At 39.1% G+C, this 23,440-nt stretch overlaps 1 protein-coding gene across 4 annotated transcripts in view; it reads right to left on the reverse strand.

Moving 5' to 3' along the window:
- The window catches only part of LOC119030519 (ankyrin-1-like), an 80,147-nt gene that overhangs the window by 30,859 nt on the left and 25,848 nt on the right, over positions 1-23,440 (reverse strand). For all 4 annotated transcript variants that reach the window (XM_037118200.1, XM_037118199.1, XM_037118198.1 and 1 more), the window contains exons 3-17: positions 11,645-11,746; positions 6,706-6,804; positions 5,516-5,614; positions 5,183-5,281; positions 4,685-4,870; positions 4,242-4,340; positions 4,032-4,130; positions 3,753-3,851; positions 3,193-3,390; positions 2,432-2,530; positions 2,162-2,260; positions 1,589-1,687; positions 1,240-1,437; positions 401-499; positions 85-183 (exon numbers count right to left, since the gene is read on the reverse strand). In XM_037118200.1, coding sequence (XP_036974095.1) covers positions 85-183; positions 401-499; positions 1,240-1,437; positions 1,589-1,687; positions 2,162-2,260; positions 2,432-2,530; positions 3,193-3,390; positions 3,753-3,851; positions 4,032-4,130; positions 4,242-4,340; positions 4,685-4,870; positions 5,183-5,281; positions 5,516-5,614; positions 6,706-6,804; positions 11,645-11,746 — 1,773 coding nt within the window. The remainder of the gene's footprint in view (positions 1-84; positions 184-400; positions 500-1,239; positions 1,438-1,588; positions 1,688-2,161; positions 2,261-2,431; positions 2,531-3,192; positions 3,391-3,752; positions 3,852-4,031; positions 4,131-4,241; positions 4,341-4,684; positions 4,871-5,182; positions 5,282-5,515; positions 5,615-6,705; positions 6,805-11,644; positions 11,747-23,440) is intronic.

Genomic DNA, 23,440 nt, shown 5'->3' on the forward strand with positions numbered 1-23,440 from the left:
TTATAGCAGTGGCATAACGTCTTATGCAGGCCTACTGCTGTGTGCCTATGTGAGTATGTGCACACGTATATGTGAGCATCTTACTCGGGCAGTGCTGTGTGCAGATCCTCCCTTGCTGACCAGGAGTTTAACAACATCCAGGTTGTTGTGATGGACGGCCACATGAAGGGGTGTCAGACCGTTCTGTTAAACAAACACACACACACACACACACACACACACACATACACATGGACACATATATAAAGACACACAAAAACACACAGAAACACATATATATATGTGAAACATGACCATGGTTTATCATCTCTATGTGGGCTCCTCACAGCCTTGTAAAGAGTGCTTTATTGTTTTTGTTCTCTTCAGAGAGTTGAACTACAGGAAGCACAGATTGTCTCACCTTCCCAGCTGCATTAGGGTTGGCTCCTCTCTCCAGGAGGAGCTCAGCAACATCCACCTTCCCATATTTAGAGGACACATGGAGAGGAGTGAAGCCTTTCTGCTCAAAAGAAAACAGAATTAGGAAAGAGATATTGTGTGGTTATTATTGTTGTACATTACACTGATTTGAGGGAAGGCTGGGCTATCTCATGAATTTGTTGTTAACATCCAACATCAATACATCTCTGAACATGTGATAAAAATGGAGGAGGATTACAGAAAACAGAAAAATGACAGGTTATATATTACTGGATAACTTAATGTATCCCATACGCATGTCAAGCATGGCAGCTGCATCACGTGGTCTGCAGTCTTAGGAATCACCTATTTCTGAAAATATGCCTGAAAACGACCTGTAGACAGTCATCCACAGATTACCAACATTTAAACACATTATTAATGCCTATATCTGTAGAATATGTCACAGAAATAAATTCAATACACACAATATGAACAGGTGAGGGGCAGTTACTTTCTTTCACTTTCACTTTTCTGCCTCCCCCCTCTGATTCCCCCTTGGGATTTCTCACTCTCTCAGAGGGGTAAAGGAAAAGCATCCTATTTCATCATCATATCTATTGATAATTATCAAAATCAAACTCCATGTAAATAGACAGGGCAGGCAGGAGCCTAACTGCAGCAGCAACTTAGCCTATGTGGACACAAACACGTGAGTGAGCAGCAGTGACTCAGCACACAGTTCACAGGCATCCAGTGAGTCAAACCTGTGATGTTTATGCAGTAATTGAGCATTAATGCTGATGCAACCATTTTTTCCTGTCACGGCTTCTGTCCTACCTTTGTCATCTTGGTCTGCTGTGCTCCAGCATCCAATAAGATTCGAATAGTGTGGATGTGTCCTTCACGAGCAGAGATGTGTAATGGTGTGTGGCCCGCAGTTGTAGCTGAGTCGGGATTGGCCTTGTGCTCAAGGAGAAGTTTGACAAGCTCCTTGTGGCCCATGCGGGCTGCACAGTGTAAGGGTGTCTGGTCATCCTGCACTCAGAGAGAAAAAGGGTAATTAGCTATGTTTTGTGAAACTTTTTCTGCAGATTACAAGGCAGCAATGACCTCCTTCAGATATACTGAATGGCAACAACATATAGTACACACGAAAAGCTTGTTTACATGACTAGATAGCTCGTACCTTTGCCCTGGCATCTACTTGTGCTGAATTCTGCAGCAGGAACTGAGCAACTTCACAGTGTCCTGCTCTGGAGGCCATGTGGAGGGGAGTCTCCACTTTCTGGTGTAGAGAATTGTAAAAAGTCACTAATGTAATGGAAACTTTCAATCAATTCATCAATAACTACATAGTGCTGAACAGTGCATTTTTGTTTAATTTGTGTTGTACTTATGGGTATAGTGTATGCCATACAGATAAAAAAAATATTTGTAATTTTATTCTTTAATTTGTCATCAGGTTTACAGATATATATTTTAAACAAATCCTTGTGCAAATCAGGGTCCACAGTTCAGAGAAGTCTAGCAATATGAGCAATATTCTTTTTAATAACAATGGCTTCCTGTGCTGGTGAAAAGAGAATTAATCTATCTATTCCTAATTGTTTAATGTTTGACCTATGAAATTAAATCTTCTCAAGTAATTAATTATTGAATTCAGAGTGGAATTAAGAGAGGTACTTTATGTGGACAATCTAGACAAATGTTAAGGAAAAAGGATAAGAAACCAAGATTGAGGTGAAAAAAAAGTTCTTACCACATTGGAAGCATTGGGTGAGGCTCCTCTCTGGAGCAGGTTCTTCACTATGTTCAGATGGCCCATGAATGCTGCTACATGAAGTGGAGTAAGACCAGACTGCACATAGACAAGAGTCAAGGCTCAACATCAATGCATTACACAGGAGTTACGTGACATACTTGTTTATAGTCTCAGATTTGGACGAAAGAGGACAGAAAAGATAAGTAATTCTTTGTCATTGCCACTTTTCATGTTCAGACTCTGTCCCTTGTGGTCACATGGACTCACCTCTGTGACAGCTTCTAGGGAAGCAGAGTGCTTGAGCAGCAGGTCCATGGACCGCATGTGGTTCTTCTTGCAAGCAATATGGAGAGGTGTGAAGCCATTCTGGAAACACAGTGGAAAAAGGTCACAACTAGGCTTCATGTGCAAATTCCTGAAGTTAGAATTACTTTAAGATTTTTCATCCAAAGATTGTTGATGAAAAGTTTTAAAGTATTTATTTTTGATTCCTGTGTTGTGTCGCTACACTGATGGCAACTGCTTGATGTGAAAATGATCTGTGTAAAGAGGGATGGGTGTAAAAGATTGTTTTTACTTTTAAGCTTTTGAACATTTTCAGTTAAAAAGATATACATGTGCACACCTTTAAAGGTGCAACATGTAAGAATTTCAGTTGAAACATTCAAAATCTAACAAACTGTTTCAACAGAATTTTAAGAAAGACGTCTATATACTCGTATTGCTTAGCAGCTAGAGAGTGAGCTCCTGTGCTAGCTCTGTAAACACCAAGAGCCTGCGGTGCTCCAAGCTGCTAGTCTGGACAGCTGACTGAGCAAACTAGCTACAGTAGCAGTTTCGACAGGTGGCCAGTGCTTACATATTGCACCCTCAATTAAACTATAAGAGTGAATTGTGAAATAACATAATTGCAACATTTATTTCTTGTCTACATACGGATCAAAAAGACAAAGAACAGTCACTATGATCATCTTGATTGATTTTAGAGAGTCATCTACAATGAACAACAAAACAATCCAAAAACCCACCAGAGCGCGTGCATTTGCTTTGGCCCCCTTGTCCAGTAAGACTTTGGCCATCCGATGGTGACCACAGTGGGCTGCTACATGAAGAGGAGTTAAATGGTCCAGTGTGATATCATCGATCTCAGCATTGTACTGCAGTAGCTGCCTGACGCAGTCCATGTGATCCCCCTGAGCTGCCATGTGGATGGGGGAAAGACCGTTCTGTAAGAAGAGGAAAGGAAAAGTAAGGGAGGGAGAAGAGAGTTGGAGATAGATTTCTCAATGTTGCCAAATAAAGCCCTGTGCATGCATCATGGTGTATGCTTAACGCTCAGTCAATAAAATGTACTTTCTTGGGCTGAGCATAGCACAATATGAGTCCTTGAGGGGATATGACCAATGTGTAGTGCTAAAAAAAGTCAGATCAAAGCATTTCTAGCAACATGGTTGATATGCAGATTTTCTGATGGAATCTCACTCAATAGTTGGATTATTCGATAAGAAATCAAAAACAGTACAGAGTTCACAAGGAGAGTAATAACTGAAAGACAACCACAGCAGTTGCAGTACTTAAATTCATCCACCTTGGTCTTAGCTTGGATGGGAGCACCGTGTTCCAGCAGGATCTCAATGATTCGAACGTGACCATTTCTGGCTGCACAGTGGAGAGGAGTCAGCTCATCCTACAAAGAGACGAGTTACAAAAGAGAGACACCGGGACAGTAATTGGAAAGATGTTAAACGATGCGAGAGACAGAAATGAGCAAAGGAAGGATGACAGATGGGGGGAACAGATTATAAAGGCTTTAGACATGTATAAGTGACAAATTGACAAAGCAGAGTAGAGCTAAATGGTACACTACCTTAGTCTTGGCATCAATCTGTGCACCTCTGTCCAGCAGTAGTCTGACCATCATCACATTGCCCCTCCTGGAGGCTATATGAAGGGGCGTGATGCCATTCTAGAGAAGCATGGGGCAAGATCTAAGTCAGGACTCTTCATAATCATATCAAACAACAAAATATATAGGGAAAGTGTCAAAATGTTGATCCTGCAGCTGAGATCAACTGACCTTGGGGGTGAAGTTTACATTGGCTCCTCTGTTCAGTAGCAGCTGGGCTACACTCATATTCTCATAGTGGGCAGCAATATGGAGAGGTGTGAAACCAGTCTACATGGAAAGAGACACAGGAAAAGTGGGAGGATAAAAGTGTTTATTCCACTAGTACGAAACAAGGTAGAAATGATATGCATAATGCAAACTGACAGTTTGGGACATAGTTAGTTAAAAAATTTTATGCACTCTAAAGATCATATTTTCTAATAAACAGCATTATTCTTCTGATAATAAAGCTGTGGCACCTGCTTCTCTTAATGTATGAGTGTTCTTATTATCAAGGAAACGGCATTCAAACTGTAATTTTTCTGTAAATGTAATCCTGTCAGCTGTCTGTATTGTGACACTTGACTAAGTTAACCACAACACAATCTCACATTCTCAGTGAATCTATATACCTTGCTGAGAACATCAGCGTTGGGGTCATTCTGGAGGAGCACTGCAGCGGTGCGCGTATCGTCGTTTCGCGCAGCGATGTGCAGTGCGGGGAGGCGGACTTTGCCCTTGGTGCCATAGTTGATAAGCAGCGCCACAACATTTTCATGGCCCTGCTGGAGTGCTACTGCCAGGGGAGTGAAGCCATCCTGAGAGCAGGGACAGCAAGTGAAAGGGATGAGTGATAACAGTTTGATGACATTGTAAAAGCAGATGCTCTCCTGGCACACAGTCCACATTTAAACAACCCAATTTTCCATCTTTTAAAATGCTAAATATCAAATAACATTTGCTGCACAACATAGAAACTGAGAAATGGGCCTTGTGTCCTTTAGAAAATCATCACATCATGTTTGTTCATATCTATAGTCAATAACTGCTTTGGCATTTACAGTAATAGCTGATAGCTAATCATCAGTATGGCAGGTCTGGAAAGCCTCAGCCAGTTAGAAAACTCATACCTCTGTTGGGAGACTCTGATTGGCGCCATTCTCAAGCAGGAACTTGACCACCTCTAAATGATTCTCCTGTGCTGCCATGTAGAGAGGACTGAACCCTTTCTGTTAGTGCACAGAAACATCATGTATAGTTAAAAACAAACAATAATATGGGCCTCAAGCCATATTACAAGATTTGATGTTTGCCAAGTATTTATCTTTACACACATTCGTCCTTATTAACACCTTATGTAAAAAAAGATGGACATCTCTATCGCTGATGTGTTACACACACACACATGCACACACAAACAGACTTTCACACTCTGCTCTTGCACACAGCTTGCAGTGACTCACATGTGACTGGGCATTAACGTTGGCACCATAGTTGACAAGCTCAGCCACCACTTTCTCCTGCCCTGCCAGTGCTGCGATATGGAGGGCTGTGTTCCCTTTCTGGAGGTTAAGTACACATAGACACACAGCCCCACACAAAACCACACCAAAAGAGAGAGAGGGGGGAAAAATCTGAGTGAGTGAAAGGAAAATAACTGAAACCTAATGGCCTAGTTTTCTACAGTGAGATACAGCATGTGTATTTCAGCGTACAAGACAAAACTGTGACAGCGAAAGTAGCACAATTTTGTTATTTAATGGCAAAATGCCCACACCGCCAGCAAAAAGGCACCAGTTATGATGTAATGAGTATGCTAAATAATTCTGAAAGTATTGATATAGATAAAAACTTTGAAAAAAATGCATGACTAGCTTTGAAGAGGTATTGCACCTGGTTAAATAAGCAAAAATGCTTGGTCTATAGTTGCAGTCCAGCTGAGTTAGCGCAGAGCGACTGATGGCAAATAGAAATATCTACAAGAAATCTGTTGTACCAAGTGCAGTTAAAGTAAAAAATCAAAGTAGTTTCTGCACCTACAGATGGTGCTCCTGAGACATTGCTGTAGTTTTGTGCACAGATGGTTAATTTTCGTGAAAATTGTGTGAATTACATACTTATGTAATGTGAATTCTAAGAAGGTCTACTGCCCAGATGTGTCTTTGTTCCTCTTTTATGTAAAGTATGTATTGTCTCATATATGTTTTTATAGTGAATGCATGTTTTTACTTATGTTTTATGGCATGTCTTAGGTAAAACTGAAGGCACATTCACACGATAAAATGATAAGTCCAAGAAAGACATGGGGAAATTGTGAGAACTAAAAGTGCTTTAATTCACTTCGAGCAGGTACAAGGTTAATTCTGACTTTCCCTGTGGGCTCTGCTGATGTTAAGATCTTACCACCAGACTCAAAGCAGATTCTTACCTCAGGCTGTGAGACACCCAGAGGCATCCTCAGCACCATACCAGAAAAAAGGTTTTAATTGTATTACTTATTATAAAATAAGAGCTATATAGAATTAGGCTATGTTTGCTTACGTAGGTCATCACGAGACATCAGTATTAAATTAAGACTGTCTCATTATCGGTGAAAAACTCCTTGTTGTACATTTCAGTGTGAAATGAAAAGTACACAGAGAAAACAATGTACCTTGGTGGTGGCTTCCAGTTCAATGCCAGTGTGTAGTAGCTCCAGGACCATCTTAACATGACCTTCTTTAGAGGCCAGGTGTAACCCGTTAAGACCATTCTGAGGGAGAAAACAGAGAGATTTAGCCAGGCTGGAGCTAGAAGCAACACATAGAGACAGGATTGAATATTCTCTCTTATCAACAACTCATATTAAGGAAAAATCTTACAGCATCATTAATAGTAGAATGATCCTGTTAATATCCAGGATTATTATAATCACAGTCCACATTAACTCAAATGTGATAGCACATCTCTCAGGGCACCGTAATGACTTAAGTTGGGGTCTTTCAAATGAGTGTAATTAATATACGTAGATGTAGCACTAACACATTTTACCCACCTCAATCAATTCCTGGATCAGATCTGTGCAAAGATCTCTACACATTCATACCAAATCCATCCTTGGCCAATGTTTCCCTTGTCCTCACCACTGGCATCTCAGTACCTCAGGACCTTTCAGAATTATTTGCTATTAAAGCAGCAGTCTATGAGACCAGACTGTATTATGTTTGACTTCTCCTGCTGAACATCGGCAAACTCCCGTGTTCATATTTTTTAGATGAAAGAATTTCGCTGAAGTATACAGAGGAATGATGAGAAAAAGAAACACCCGCAGTATCCCTCAGTCTTGCATTCCTGTGAGAACTGCAACATATGCTCATTTTCTCCAGCTGTGCAGAACATCACTCCTCTGGTTACTGTACCTATAAAAATAAATGATAAACCCACAATGACAGCTGGAGGACTCAGTTCTGACAAAATGAACAACCCGATGAGACTGATGAGTATGGAAAAGAGCTGAGGGGGACAGCATTGTCCGTCTATCTGTCTGTCTGACGGTCTGTCTCTCTGGCTGGATGGCTATATGTTGTATTAAAGTCTTAACTGCTGTAACACTTTTAGCCACCAGGAGTCTCTGTTATCCAGGCTGTTCTCAGGCTTCCCATCATACTGCGTGTCACTCAATTCAAATTGGTAACACAGTCTCTCTGCGAGCATGCGCAGACTGCTGGGAACCAAACTGTGTATCAGGGGCACTTAAATACACTGTTAAGTGTGAGCACGTCTGCTGTGCACACATTGGACAAAAGCAAATACACTGCAACATTTTATTTTGTTTTTTAACACAAAAACAACACCTTTTTATGTCTATTAACAGCCCATCTGCACACACCTACTTTCATCTGTGCATGATACATACAGTGGTAGATAGTTAGATGCCCTCACAAAGAGGAGAGTGAGAGAGAGAGAGAGAGAGTGAGGGAGAGGCAGACTGCAAGGTTGTTAGCTTTAGCAGGGACAGGTTATTTCTGCAGAATGACATGAATCACATATAAAAATCCCATCGCAGTCCTCACTAAAAAGACATCAATATAAAAGTAAACAAAAACCTAAAAAAGAAACAACTGCAAAAGGAAAGGAAGTGACATAACTCATATTACAGAAATGCATATAGGGCATTTAGAAATATAAATGACCACATGGTTGTTGGTATGAAAGGCAATTCTTGTAGATCATATCAAGAGTAATTATTAGGCGATTACAATCTTAATAAAAGATGTTAACGATCCTTGGAAATTGGGCAAAGTGTAAGTACATTTGCTTTAATTTTAAAAGTCATCTTTCTTTTTTGTCTTTTTTCTCCCTGGTGTGTGTGTGTGTGTGTGTGTGTGTGTGTGTGTGTGTAAGGCTAAGCGATTCTTAATGCCCATCTCACTGACAGTGTTTTGTCTGTGAATAAAAGCACTTGTCCCTCCATTCACCAAACATCACTCCCACTCCACTCCAGTCCTTAACACACAGGCAAGCGAGTGTATGTGTCCTTACCACACACACACGTTTACATTCATGTCTCATGATACTCAATCACCTTTGCTGTGTTTTGGCCATGATGCAACAAGGTGTAAGAGAGCAGACAGTTGGGCTGAAGATTGAGGGAACTATAATCTAATATACTTAATTATTGATACACTCCACTTTACACAAAGACAGAGAATCAGGAGGTCTAGGAGTCGTGAATTTTTAATTCTCTTTTTGGTCTTTTATTTTACCCCCTTTGCTGCTGACTGCAGAATGGCATTCCACTGAGAATATAAAGACTTTATGTGATGCATTAAATTGTCCTGCTTCAAGTTTAAGGCTGACACCAAATTTTGTGCAGTCTGTTATTTCTCAAAGGAAAAAAAGTTCCTTGTCTCAATCTTGGTTAAAAGTCTTTAACTTTTCCCATAGTAGGGTAACAAGGGACTCCATACTCTACCAGAACAAACCTTTCTGATAATATATCTTATACAGGGTATATGCAGGAATACTGAAGTTAAATGAAATACCTCTTTTAAGACCCTTCCCATACATTTTAAGACCTCATCATCATTTCGAGTTCTAACTGGTTACATCAGCAACACACTTGAACTTACATTACTATATATTGATTGTACGATAGCTCAACTAAACAGTCTTCTGTTACGGTGGGATTAAAGCACAAGATAATGAACTGAGTGACTAACCCAATGCAAGGTCTATTAGAAATAAAACCATCAGAGACCAGCATTTGACCAATACACAAAACAACTGACAAAACTGGACAGGCCATGTAGGCGCAACATACCAATTAATGGAAGAGGAATTTAAATCTTTGACTTAAGTCAAAGTAGAAAAACAGCAATAACAAAGTTCTCCCCAACAGGTAAAAGTACGATATTGTCAGCTCAAACTATCAAAAGTAAAACTGGTTCTGCAGAAAACTGGCCGTTTGACTGATATATTATTTGGCAATCTATCATTGGATGATCAATATTGCATCCATTCTTGTGTAGATGTACTTTATACACTATTACGTAGTTTCATCCAGTGTTTCCCAACCTAGGGGACAGGCCCCTCCAAAGGCTCACAAGATAAGTCTGCGGGATGCTGACATAATTAATGGGATAGAAAATATTTTTAAAAAAAGTTCTGCTACGCAAATTTGTATTATTCTTCCGGGTCTTTAGCCTCATCTTGGCTTTTCATATTATATGGTTATATTCACCATTCCATGGAGCTCCATGCTTATGATTTCCCTTGACAGAAAGAACAAGCTACTCATACAATGAATGGTAAATTAATCAAATCACAGAGTAAAGGTATCTAAATATTAGTTAAGTAATGTACAGAAGATACCTGACGTAATGAGTATCATGGTCTGACAGACGTTAGTGTTCTCAAGATACAATATTTCACAGTCAGAATGAAAGATAGCTAGAAGGCACCAGGGACCAGTGTGACCAGACATAACTCTTTACTTTTTTCCAACATGGCACCTCTGGGCATGAATTAATCAATTTGGAGGTTGGTTTCAAGGAAAAGAACTTGTAAGGTATAATGGTTTTCCCCTCTCCTGCAGTGTATAAAACATATCACTTAGACCTGCACAACTGGAAATTTCTCCTGGGGAACATTAACAGCTCCAGCAATAAAGTTTCCTTGATCTGCTGCTACAGTGTGAATGGGTTCAGCATTAGTCTTTCATTTTGGATTATGTGATTGTCTCAGTGGTAAACTGACAGTATGTCTCAGTAAGAGTTAACTGACATGCACAGCAAGCAAACTGTAACCTCTGTCAGGGAACTTATGTTATAGAGGTTATGATTACACAAAAACTACAATATAGGTTTCCATGAAACTTGGAGGATGTGAGATAGTGTGTTTTTTGACATTTTTGTTAATATTCAGTGAATAATGCATGGATCCTGATGAAAAAATAGGCATACTGAGGTGGCTGGTATCTCTGAGTGAGTACAGAAAGTGACTGTTGGGCCTTGGTGAATGTATGCATTCATCCTAGTGTCATTCTAGTTAGTGCTGTGTAAGGTTTCTCTGTCAAAGTTTCATTACTGTATTCACATTCTACTTCACCTATCTCACTTTTTTAGACTGGGTTTTGACTCCTCCAGAGAACATGCATGGACTTTTTGCATATAAACCAATACACAAACATAAAAGCAGAAACATCCACATTTGACAATTAGTTTAAAGGGGTAATTCATAAAATGAGGCCAGAATTTGAAGATAGCACCAAAAACATAGGGGGCAGCATAGAACCAGACTCACGGCAGACTGCTGCTCTTTGCTAGCCATTCTTGGCTGTAACTAGCCAACGTTAGTTAACAAGCTCATGGCTCAGTTAGAGGTGGAGCCAGTCACGGCACAGGTTGTCTGGACCGGGATGCCACATCACAGCAGGAGTCACCACAGGCAATTTGGACCAGTAAATAAATACATTTCAACCAAATTGGAGTTGATTGTGGAAAGATAAACCATTCTTTATTTTGTTTATATTGAGTTTGAATCATGTATGTTAATAAGACAATTAAGCTCATCTAAGTGCTATAAAAGGGAAGAGGTACATGGTTGTATTTGTCTGTATAGTACTGAATTTAATTTGTTCATTTATTACAATAAAAGCTGACATCTCCCAGTTGAAAATACAGCAGCTATCTTTCACCACTTGCCGGGACAAAATAGTTTTGATGCAGAATGGACCGGGACTAGCTGGTTTGCATGCTAACTCCATGAGACATCTGTGCAACACAATACATAGGAGTCTTTCACATTGAATCAATATTGTTAGTTCATTTTGCTAAAGTAATTTCATACAAATTGCTCCTTGAAATATTAAAATTCAAGAAATCTAAAAAGTAATATTTGTTATGATGTGAGAACAGTTACTCCTGCAGGCTGCCAGTTTTGGTTTGGCACTATTAACACAAAACAAATCTTGTAATTAAATTTGATGAGCCCCAATTTGATTTACTCGTTTGTTAATTGAAATCTGTGGGTGGCATCTTTTTTACCCTCCCATACACACACATACAGCTTGTTTGAGACCTGTTCCATTGAGTTCAGTGAAACTATCTTACTTGATTTGATGTGTTGATGTCGATTCCATTCTTGATGTGATCCATAGCCTTGTCCAGGTTCCCTGAACGAGCTGCACGCAAAAAGCTGGTGGCTGCATCTGCCTGCAATGAACAAAGAGGACGAAGATGAGAATGTGAACATGAATATAGATACTTTTCATAGTAATACCACACTCATTCCACCACCAACAATCTGAAATATATACATATGCTATAAATAAAACACAATCACTTGCTCAACATCCAGTGTTACTTCCAAGTTACCTACAAGTCCTCCACCTCAGTCATCTAGATCCATTACAATAATATAATAAACCTTTAAAGACAATATGTGAGTCTGTATGCAGGAAATACAATATTACATTCATCAGCCCTCCTGCCCTCTGTAAGTGGCTAGAAATGTCAGACTCTGTACAGTCAAGCTTCGCCCACACTGCTAGTTTGGCAGGCATTCATAGCTGAGCACACTCCGCCACGAGCTGCGCTGTCTGCGCGTCTGATCTCAGAGGAAAAGCTCCTGCAGTTTGTATTTCAGTGTGTGTTGGTGTTTATACACCCACCTCTGAATTCATTCATCAGCCAATAGTGTAATAAAGCTGACCTGCACAATTGAAATGTTTCCATTGCCCTGAAGAGAAAACACTGCACAGCGTACTGTACTCTTTACCCCCCTCTGCGACCCTGTCACTGGTAAAATTATGTATCTGTCTGAGCTGTTATTCTCAAGTGGTTTAATTATACTGAATCACTGAAAGATATTCCTACCCTTTTTCCAGTGAATGATACACCGAGTGATTTTTTTTCTCTCTTCACATCACACATCTGTGCTGATGCATCAGGAGCCAATGTTCTTGTGTTTCTCTGAACCATGCACTGCATTACATTTTATTTGTCAAAGAAATAAGATCATTCAGTATTTTTGACAGCCCACTTCTATCCACTTAGTGGTCCTATTTTTCCTCAGCACCCTGTTTTCCTTTAAATTTATTCCGATCATTATTATTGTTCTTGTCTCAATATTTCTTCAACAGTTGAGCTCCATTGTCACTTGCAATTTCCCTCACTTTTCATTTGACAGGACACATTCTCAATCCTTCTTTCTGCTCAAAAAACACAAATATTGTGAATCATCTTACTTTAAACATGCTACTTTTAAACTTTTAACTGGTCATGAAACAGTCTCAATATACTACCTATGCATCTATAACCTACATAAGCAAACCAGACCATGAGCAGGAACATTGGCTTCTTTTGGAACATTTGGTTTCTTTATGCCTGTCACTGGGTCATATAAGTCATAAAATTAACATTACATTACCAACATAGGCCTTTAATTTAGACTGTTTGTTGTTTTTTTGGCAGAAAGTAAGTCTCTGGTCCTTCCTCTGTTTTTTTTTTCTTTTTTATCAGAAGCCTAGGTAGCAGTGAATACAAGGCTTTTTTCATGCTGTTTCATTAACTGATATCTGTTGAAGATGACTACAGATGTATATTCAAATATAGTGTGAATATTATCATACTATCTACTACTAACATACTATCTACAATACTATCCTTTAATGTTTTTGTGTAATGTTTTTTTTCTCTGCTCTATTTTCTTATCTTCCTGCAGCCCACCACTTTCTGTCTGTGAGGCAACACGATCTTTTCACTTACTCATCCCTTTGCTTTGAACATGAGAGCCAGACGTTACCGAGCCTGACAGCACTGAGAGACAGGACTTCAAACAGACACTGACAAGAGTCTCTCCACCTCAACAACCTAACGGGTTAGTGCTGGAGGTTTTAGGTCTCTGTCAAATTATGCAGTCCCTTATGTGTTTAGTATTGTATGCTCAAGCCATTTCATATTTCACAATGTGCTCCATTTAGGTTTCTCTTCTTCTCTGTGTTCGTTATATGTTCTGTGCTACTGATCGCAGTCTCCACCTGCAGCCCTCCTCCTTTTCTCATTGACTCTCCCACCTGTGTTTTGTGAACCACCACTGTATTTGCATTTATGCTGCAATTTGTGTTTGTTATAGATTGTTGGTCATTTTGTGTGTTTGTGCGCACGTGTGCATTGAGGCAGCGGCAACATGAGCCATGAGCTAAGCATGTTCTGTCCAAAATAAAAAATGTCAAAGAAGTATCAATAAATCTCATTCTGTACCAGTTTGAGTTCATGATTCTGTCAGACTGGAGTCCATTTTCCTCTACTGGTTTCTTCTCCTCCATTCATTTTTCTTTCTATCACTGATATTAGAGCTGTAAATCCTATCCTGGCACTTTACTTCTCCTTTATTTGTAATCATGGTGTCAGTTACACCAAATAATCAAATCATTGAAAACCTCTCACTATGCATCATTTGATACAAATGATCCTACCACTATCCAAATCTGATATTCCTTTTCCTGTTGTTACTCTCATTCTGGCCATTTCCCCTCTTTCCCTGGTTAACATATTTTACTTTATTCTCCCTTTCCCTTTTATTAATACCATCACCATTTTTGGTTGTTTAAATCAATTAACTAAAATCACTGATCATTTAAAATGTAACACATTTGTTTCCTTCCCACAGCTAAAACACATATGGGAATAAGTGACTGCTGCACTTACCATGGTCATCACACTGCTCACCTCTGTTTTTTACATGGCTGGTCTATTTTTTTTTCTGGGTAAAGTTTACCCAGTTACTCAAATGAAAGCTCATCCTTTACCACCCCCTCAAACCTTCCCTACATCCCTCCGAGTGGTAGGTTGGTTGGTTGATTTTCCAACATCAAAAATGAACATAAGCAAAAAATAACCAAAGCCACTTATACAAATACTGATAACTCACATGAGTAAAAACTTTTAGCAAACACACATGGCAGCTTATAAATCTAGACAATCACAAATATCAAAACCAAAGGAATGAATTGTAAAAGTAACGCATATGAACACAGCTTCACTAAGACGACACCGCATTTGACCAGTCTAAACTACAACACACACAGAGAATAGCAAGTTGAGACACAACAGGACAGGAAAAGCAAAAATGAGCGTGACCACATAGTTTCATCAATGCCACAACAACACAGTAGTTTTTCCTGAGCACAAAGAACACAAGGACATGAAAAGAAGTGACAGAAAGCAACACAGAACCACTAAGCTACAATATTCAAGAATTCTACTGATTCACTAATGTAATCTAGAGGAAAATATCTACACCTATGAATACCAATAGAAACATTCATTGTTTGTGTAAACACACACGACTTGAAAAGGTAAGATTTTTTGCCATGTCCTATGAAACCGTAGTGCAGTTCATGAGGAAAGACAAACAATGTGTTGAAGTGTGCACAAGGATGTATACAAGCATTTTATTTACTCTTTTATTACAGAGCCGTATTCCTCAGGCTTCGGCTAGCCTCTCAGAACCCATCATACTGACCTGATGGACAAGTCAGCGCTGAACCACATGAGCCTAGAAGACAACGAACACCAGCCAACACAACACCAAGACAAGACGAGACAGTTAATGGCAGACATACTAACAGAAAAAAGCAACATGTAAAGTCGTTTCAATGAAGCAACAGGTGTTAGGTGCCACATTCAAACATTCAAGTTTTATTTAATGTCACCCAGATTTTGACTTGCAGTTTAGAACATCCAACTGTATTTTCTTTGGGAGTTACAGGTGTGTAGCGACATTTTGAAGACTTATCAGAAGTAGGCGAAGGGGGATAAGGTAAAATGCTAGCCCCACTGTTAACAAAATGACCCTAATGCATCCCCTTCGTTAAGATCCCCCCCCCCCCACCCCCCCACCTTCATCTCCTGGTAACACAGAAAGTGTCAGAGAGATTATTTTGATAAATCAGTTACTCATTGATTTTTCATCTGACCAAGGTTTTCTGCAAGAGTTATAATCTATGGCCTCTAACATAGCTATCAGTGGAGGTCACACTGCGATGTGTATGGAGAAATCCATAACCTTGTCCATTGTGCAGAAGAAGAAGATGAGATTGTTACTGTTCCCTTTTCTCTCAGCCTCGCCCTTCTGTCAGTGTTGTCTATATTATCCTCTAAATTATGCACTATAAATATTCACTCATAATTATATTGTAAGCTATATATTCTATAGGGTAGTTTCACCTTCATTATCAAAGTGACAAGTAGCACCGTTTAGTTGCAGAGGACCAAGAGGATCATAGAGAACTGTATTATCTTAGTCCTAAACCTTCCAATTTGCCATCCCTCCAGTTAGAAATTAACAAAACATTGACTGCTTATTAGCATAAAAACACTTGACACTATGAAGTCTTATAAACACATAGCTTATACCACTGATGTTGAATGAAAACATAAATCACATATATCCTTTATCCTATATACACACTGTTTTTTCAATTTTATAATCCTGTTGTCCTCTCACCTTGTGTCCCAGCATGTGCTGTGCATTTCATCTCAGTGTGTTAGTGTGGCTAACCCACACAAATTGAAATCCAATTAAATATCCACACAGAGAAACACACACTCATTTACTTTGCGCCGAGCCAAAAATAGTCATGTAGATAAGACAAAAGCCAGAAGAGGTAGGAACAGTAGATAATAATAGTAAAGCAAAGCTGCCACACACACACACACACACACACACACACACACACACACACACACACACACACACACACACACACACACACACACACTGTTTCAGAGACTATGAAACAGACCTACTGTACATGGGCACACACGAATGCTGAAACCCACATAAATGGTTTTATGCCAGTAACAGAAGCTGGTTGATAGAAATCAATCAAACAGGATGAGTAACACCTCATGCTATTTAAAAAACATATTTTAGCACTGAGCCACACAGATAACAGGGTTATTACTATTAGATCAAAATATAAGCTGTTAACAAGCTGCTATTGGTGTTAATTTTACCTGTGAGTAATTCAAGTGGCAAATAAACACTGATATGAGATTACTTGACTGATTTTAATGTGCAGGCTGCTTAAACTGTTGTAAATGATAAGCAGTGAGGACTTTGGGATAAAGACAAAATACAATATATACAGACTTTCAATCTCTGAACATCACAAACTCTCTGTCCTGGAAGCACTTGAGGGTTTTCTATACTGTGGGTTTTTGTCTGACGGAACTCATTGGCAGAACATTGGATACCTGTTCTTATTGTAGTGACAACTCCTGTCACTTCTCATTCTGAAGTGAGTCCCTGTGTCACTTTAAGTTAAGACTTCTTCTCACAGTTCAACATAAATCTCATCTCTTGCCCAATGTTACTCGGTAGGTGCTCATAGAAATACTGCTATTACTACTACATTATATGCACTACTGCCAATTGGCATAGGCAGATGGTGTCTTTATAAAAGTTTGTAAGCAAAACCCTTAAATATTAATTTCATTTATTTTGAAATCAGCAGAAATAGAAGATGACCTGTGTTTCCCACACATAAATTTTATGCCGGCCAAGTATATTTGGTTACCCATTTAAGCATTTTACAGGCCACGTTTTTAATTAAGAATCAGGCCACCTACAATCAATTAACTAGGACTAAGGCCAATCAGGTCTCACCTTTCCCTCCCATACATATCTACACGTTTACACCCATGAAATTTTGTCAGGGGGCACGTAAACAGCAGCAGCTAGAGTTGGGCAAATGGACAAAGGCAAAGTCAGCTGCTCTTGATGAATGTATTTCTGTCATATGTAGGAAAAACATATTTGGCAAAAAAGCGAAAAATGTAGCAAAGTATGGAGGAGCTGTCAGTGGCTGTATCTGCATACAACTAAATAAAACTTAATTTAGTCAATTGTCATATCTTCATTCTATGATTTCAGTTTAAAAAAGGTGACTTACTCCTGTTCTGCAGCTAGCTCCGCTTTGGCGAAAGACCTTCAGTACAAGTGCTCTGATCGATTGACACCAATCATTATCAGTCAATATACATTGTAAAAAGTTTGATCAGTGGGCTCTATAAAGCTTGATCAGAAAACCTGATCAAATATACACACAAGACAGTTTGTCTATGCAATGCTAAAAGCAAAGAGGGGTGAGAAAGAGATGCAAGCAAGAAAAAAACAAAGAAATGTCTCTCTATCCTGTCAGATAACATCTCTCCAGAGACATCCAGCCAGTAGTATTGCACATTTATTATGACTGCATTGTACAAGCATTGGTGGACAGTCACTGATTAAACACCCAGATGGGAAAATGGGGACTGTTTGTCATTGCGAGCACAAGCAAAGATCTCATTCGCATAATGCTAAGAAACAATGCATATGAAGACAAATTACCTACAGACACACACATGCACAGAAACCTAAACTAAAAATAGCAGCATGGATGCCACAGTTTGTTAGTGTTGGCACCAACAGGGAGGGAGTTGGATCACAGTAATGAACCCTCATGGGTTTAAACAAAGACCCACTTCTACCACAAAAGACAGATAGATTCTCAAGCGAACTTACACACACATAAAACAGGACCAGACACAGAGTATAACAATGCCAAGTCCCTCTGTGGAGGGTAGCTTTACACATGAAGCTATGCTACACATGATCTGTAGGCTCTGATAGCAGGAAACACAGAAGAAGAAGACACCGTGCAGGTCCCTGCTGACAAATCTATCTCAAAAAAGGAAAAACTGATGTATGTGTACATGAGTTAAACATTAAGTACACAGACATAACACTGTTTGAAAAAGCCACATCGTGGAAGCCATTCTGGGATTTGCCCAAATCATCCTTAAGTATCAGAAGTGTTCATCCTTTTATCATAGGATGTTCTAGTGGGACATCAACCTCGAACTCTGGAAGTTTTAATGACATCCTCGACCACAGATGCGCAGAGAAAAAAGCCTTTAAACCTGCAGGCTGCTGAAACCTGCGAAGTGCAACACAGGGACACATTTCAACACATTTAGTCACCTAATTTATCACTTCTAATCTTACTGGCACTGTTTCTTCTTTTGCACTTGGTTCCACGGCTGTTCAAGCCAGTCCCCTATTCCCTTGACACAGGCTTCTAACTATAAAACATTACCTTGGCAGGAAGACCCACATTCAGAGAAAAACGCTGATCAGTATAATCACAATGAAACACCAGTCTGGAACACTTTTTCTACACATAACACATTAACTAGAACCTGACCAATTTATCGGTGGGCCGATATTCTTAATCTTAAAAAAGACTAAATTAAATATTATGTTAAATATAATATAAAGAGATTATTTTTTGTCTTTTTGAACCTCTCCACATTGTACAAAGAAAGACTGTTTGACTGTGACTTAGGTCTAACAAACAGTGAGACATCAGATGAGCTTACTTTGTAGAGTTTTCTAATGAGAGATGTTCATAAAGACGTTTGATGTCATATAGTGGAATTTGCTCAGAATCCTCACACTAATCCTGCAGAGCGATATGTGTACCATGCAGACTGCACAATCACACACTCATGTCATGTCTTTTAAAACTGATAAGGTTGGAGGAAGTATTGTGATTATTTACTTATAGGAAGAGTGTGTGGGATTGAGGTGGATTTGGAAAGATCCATATGTAATAAAGTATCTATAATTATGTTCTTGTTAATGTATAATCACCAGAAAAAGTTTTTTTTTTGTTATTTCATTACTTTAGAGTGAGCCTTTTTTTTCATCTACGAAGGGAGCAGGTCCTCTTCCATAGATGCTGCAACAGTAGCCCAGAAAGGACAAACCAAATGCTGGCCATAGAGAGAGGCTTTTGCATTTTTCGTGGCCACAGTAGAGGAGGATAAGATGGGGGTTATTCAGATGCTAATAAATACTATACACCGGACCAAGATGGTTTTAAATATATAATCTATTTTTAGAAGTAGGATAATAGCCCCTAAATAAAAACTTAATTCATCACAAGCATTCAAATTCAAAATCACCAAATTTGCATGTACATTGTTTTGACTGGACAAGAATGACTGTAGTCTACTGGTTACCAGTACTTACCTAACCTAACCTACAGCTGTCAGACAAATGCAGTGAAGAAAACAGTATAATAGGGGAGAAGAAGTATAAAGTTACAAAGAATGAAAATACTCAAGTAAAGTACAATAACCTTGAATTTGTATTTAAGTACAGTACTGCAGTACAAAAGTACTTAAAGTCTATCCAGAGTGCAGTGAGTGCACACCAAACAACTGTCTGTTAAGCAAAGTCAGACACTGCTGCTACCAAACAAATGCCTGTATACAGCAGGTAATGTATCTTAGTGCAAGCTATTTTTAGTGTTGCATGTTATCTCCTCTCTTGCTGAGTTCTTTTCTGAGGTGCAGAATAAAATCCTGATGACACACCAACAAATATTGGGAATAGAGTAGCCTAAGAATACAACCAACCAGTTCAACATGTCTTTGAGCAGCCAGCTCCACATCTACAAAAGGCTGCTCATTTGACACAAAGCCGCGCTTTATCTTAAAAATACAAACAAGCGTTGATGCCTGAATAAAAGATTAAATGATTTGTTGAGATGAATATATTTTGCAGCGCACTAAATTTCCTCTTCTCTCGAGAAACAATGATGAGACACATCATAACGAGGATCTTCCTGTTGTCTTCTCTATCCTGGTGCTAAAACAGCGCATCTAAAATATTTATAGCTTCTGTCAGGCCACTGCTTCCACAAACCATTACAATCAGAGCATGCTTTTCCATCATTTTTTTAATCCATACAGTATTGCTGCATGCACATCCCACACACACACATGCTGTACACTTACACTTAGGCATTACTATATGATATGTACGTTTACATTCTATAAAGACGCACATATAAGGTCAATGCTAACAACATGAACACATGAACACACACAAATAGTTAGCGAGAGTGGTTATAAACAGATACACTACACAACTACTGCACACACACATTTATACAAATTTCCTGAGCGTGAAAATTATTGATTTTACATGAGTTGCATTCTGCCTTGATAATAGCTTAAATCAGTAATCTTTTCAAAATATTTCAAATTAATTCAAAATTACTTCATGTGTCAGGAAATGCTGAATGATGTGTTGGAGAGATGCTGAACATAATCAGTATGCATGTTTAAGTAGATACCAAAACTCTTGGTTTGAGCGTGAAGCAGCCTAAAATGAACACTTTAACATCCCCCTCTGAACTACATAATTTATTTTACTTCCATTTAAATTTCTCAGTTGAAAACCTAACTTCATAAATCTTCTATCTCTTGAGAATAATCCCTTTGATTGCAGAGGCATTGCCTGGAAAGAAATACACATTTTCACTGAACATTTCATTGCCATTCAAAGATTTTACCAGCGGACAAGGCCATGGACATTTTCCTAGTCCTTGATTTATCACTCCTTTTCTTTACTACTCAGTTTGTGCTTTGAGCATGTGTGCCTACAGCACAGAAAAGGAGCCACAAGAGAGAAAGACAGCGAGAGACAATAAAATGTGACACAAGGTAAGGCAGCCCTGAACTCCTGAATTCACAAGCATTTCTTCATTTGCTCAGCCAAACATCCACACACATCCAACCATCTCTTGTCATTACTCCTTTAACCTCTCTCCCTCTCTCCCTCACCCTCGTTCTTATCACACAGCTTTTCGCATCCTCTCTCTTCTTCCTTCTCCCTCTATCTGCCTCCTCTCTTCTTTTCATAACTGTTCAATATTCATGAGCACTGCAGAAATACTACTGGCAAAGCATGCTGGGAAGAGCTGTCCCTCAGAGTCTGCTCCTGACGTCACAACTCTGTGCTGACATTCTGGGCTCCTTTCCCTGTCTCAGTGTCCATAACAGAAGTCAAGTTCCCTGCCAGCACAACTGATATCTGAGAGGGCATTTTAGTAACACACACGAAATGTCATTTTGGAACTGAGTAATTAACTCCTCTAATAACAGCTCTGAATGCACACAATTTCTCATTAATATTCTTTACTAAATGAGTGTCAGCTGTTGGTCTAGTGACATAATGGCAACACTTCAGAGAAAATACACAGGGAGGAAGAGTTTTAGTTACTGTTTGTGTAAGTACAGTGAGAGAGAACTGTTAACATAATTCAAACAATTAGTTTGATTAATAGAAATACTACCCACTTGCTGGAATAAAATGTATGTTACTGAGAACAGCAGATACATCTAATTTTTTTACTTGCTAATGTATATGAGCTGACTTTCATGTTAAGCTCTTGAAGGTAACATTATAGCACTGAGAGACAGCTGCCAAGCCAGAGACCATTGTTGGAGTGGTTGCTGGCTCCAATCTTGAGCCACAGCCACCCTATCTTTAATGCAATAGAATGACAACGTCAGTACCAAGCAAGCCAAAATACCACCTATTGGTACTATACTAACTAAAGACTGAGGAAACGTAAAATGTACCTTTGTGGATATTTGTAAAAACACACCAGACAAAAAAGCCCTGGACTATTCCATTCAGAGTGCTGCCTCCATTTTCATTAAAGAGGCTCATTTACATGAAGTATAGCAGGTAATCTAGAACAAGAAGATTATTTTTACCAGGTGCATGTGCAGTCCTCCTTGTATTATGTCTCTGAGGCAATATGCTAAGAGGCTTTGGGCTGATTGGCCAGAGTGACATTAACTTGTCTTTTGAGAAAAGATGTATGTGATTGCCCAATCAGCTTTAAGAGGTAGGTGCTTTTAAACAAGCTCCACATGATTTAGAAGTTGATTTGGGCTATATCTGATCAGCCAGTACTTTCTTTGGAAAACCAGACAGTTCATTCAGAGGGCTCTGAGAATAAATCATGTGTTTTGCACTCAACACCCAAAAAAATCTAATTTAAAGCAGACCTTCAGTGTTTTACAAAATATTTTTACACTTCTATATTTTGCAGAGCTTTCAGGTAAAACAAAACTATTGATATCACTCTCATATCTGTCTATTAAATCAAAGATATCCAGTGGCCAACATGCTGTTTCAACCATTTCGCTGGGCTTCATTTGTGTATTTCTTTGATCTATGGCAGGGAGAAAAAAAAAACACTTATAATGTTCGATTCCATTGGATGCATGACAATTGTAGTCTCAATCAGCTGTATGAAAAATCAATAAACACACAATATTTGACCAGAATTTATCTGACTTGTCTAAAGAATATGACTTCCTACACAGCTAGTTTTCACCTTCTTACAGTCTTTGTGCTAAGCTACGCCAATCAACTGCAGAAACAATGCAAAACAAAATAGTATACAATTCAAATACTGGGTTCATGAGGCAAGCTGTAGTTCTAATGCAATAAATTCCTTCACAAAAGGGGAAGGGAGAAACCCAACAACTCATAAATGGTGCATAAAGACAAACAAAAACTGCACAGATAAAGGAAGAAGTAAAAAGGAAGAAGATGAGGAAGACAGGGAGCCACTGTGTCTGAGAGTCATGTGTGCATAACTAATGCAAAGCACTCAACTGCACATGGCCAACGACTGCGCTGTCTCCCATAAGGCCAATATACAAACACTAAGACAGGAGGGAGCAGTCAGCAGAGGGAGGAGCAAGAGTGATGGATAGGAAGGAGGAGAAAGACAGGAAGGACATACAGAAGATGGGTGGGTGGTCTGATAGTGTAAAACCAAATAAAGGAAGGCACAGAGGACATAAGAGGGTAATGAGAGAATGAATGAGTGAGAGGAGAAATGACAGAGGAGGAAGGAAGAATGAGAGAAGATGAGAGGAGAATCCTGAATAACATAGCTGACGCCTGAGATCACACAAGATTAACATGACAAGTTATAAGGCTGTTTTTGTGCTGCCTTCTGTGTTTTTGTGTTTGGTTCTTTA

Source organism: Acanthopagrus latus, chromosome 12 (genome assembly GCF_904848185.1).
Source record: "Acanthopagrus latus isolate v.2019 chromosome 12, fAcaLat1.1, whole genome shotgun sequence".
Classification (NCBI taxonomy): domain Eukaryota; kingdom Metazoa; phylum Chordata; class Actinopteri; order Spariformes; family Sparidae; genus Acanthopagrus; species Acanthopagrus latus.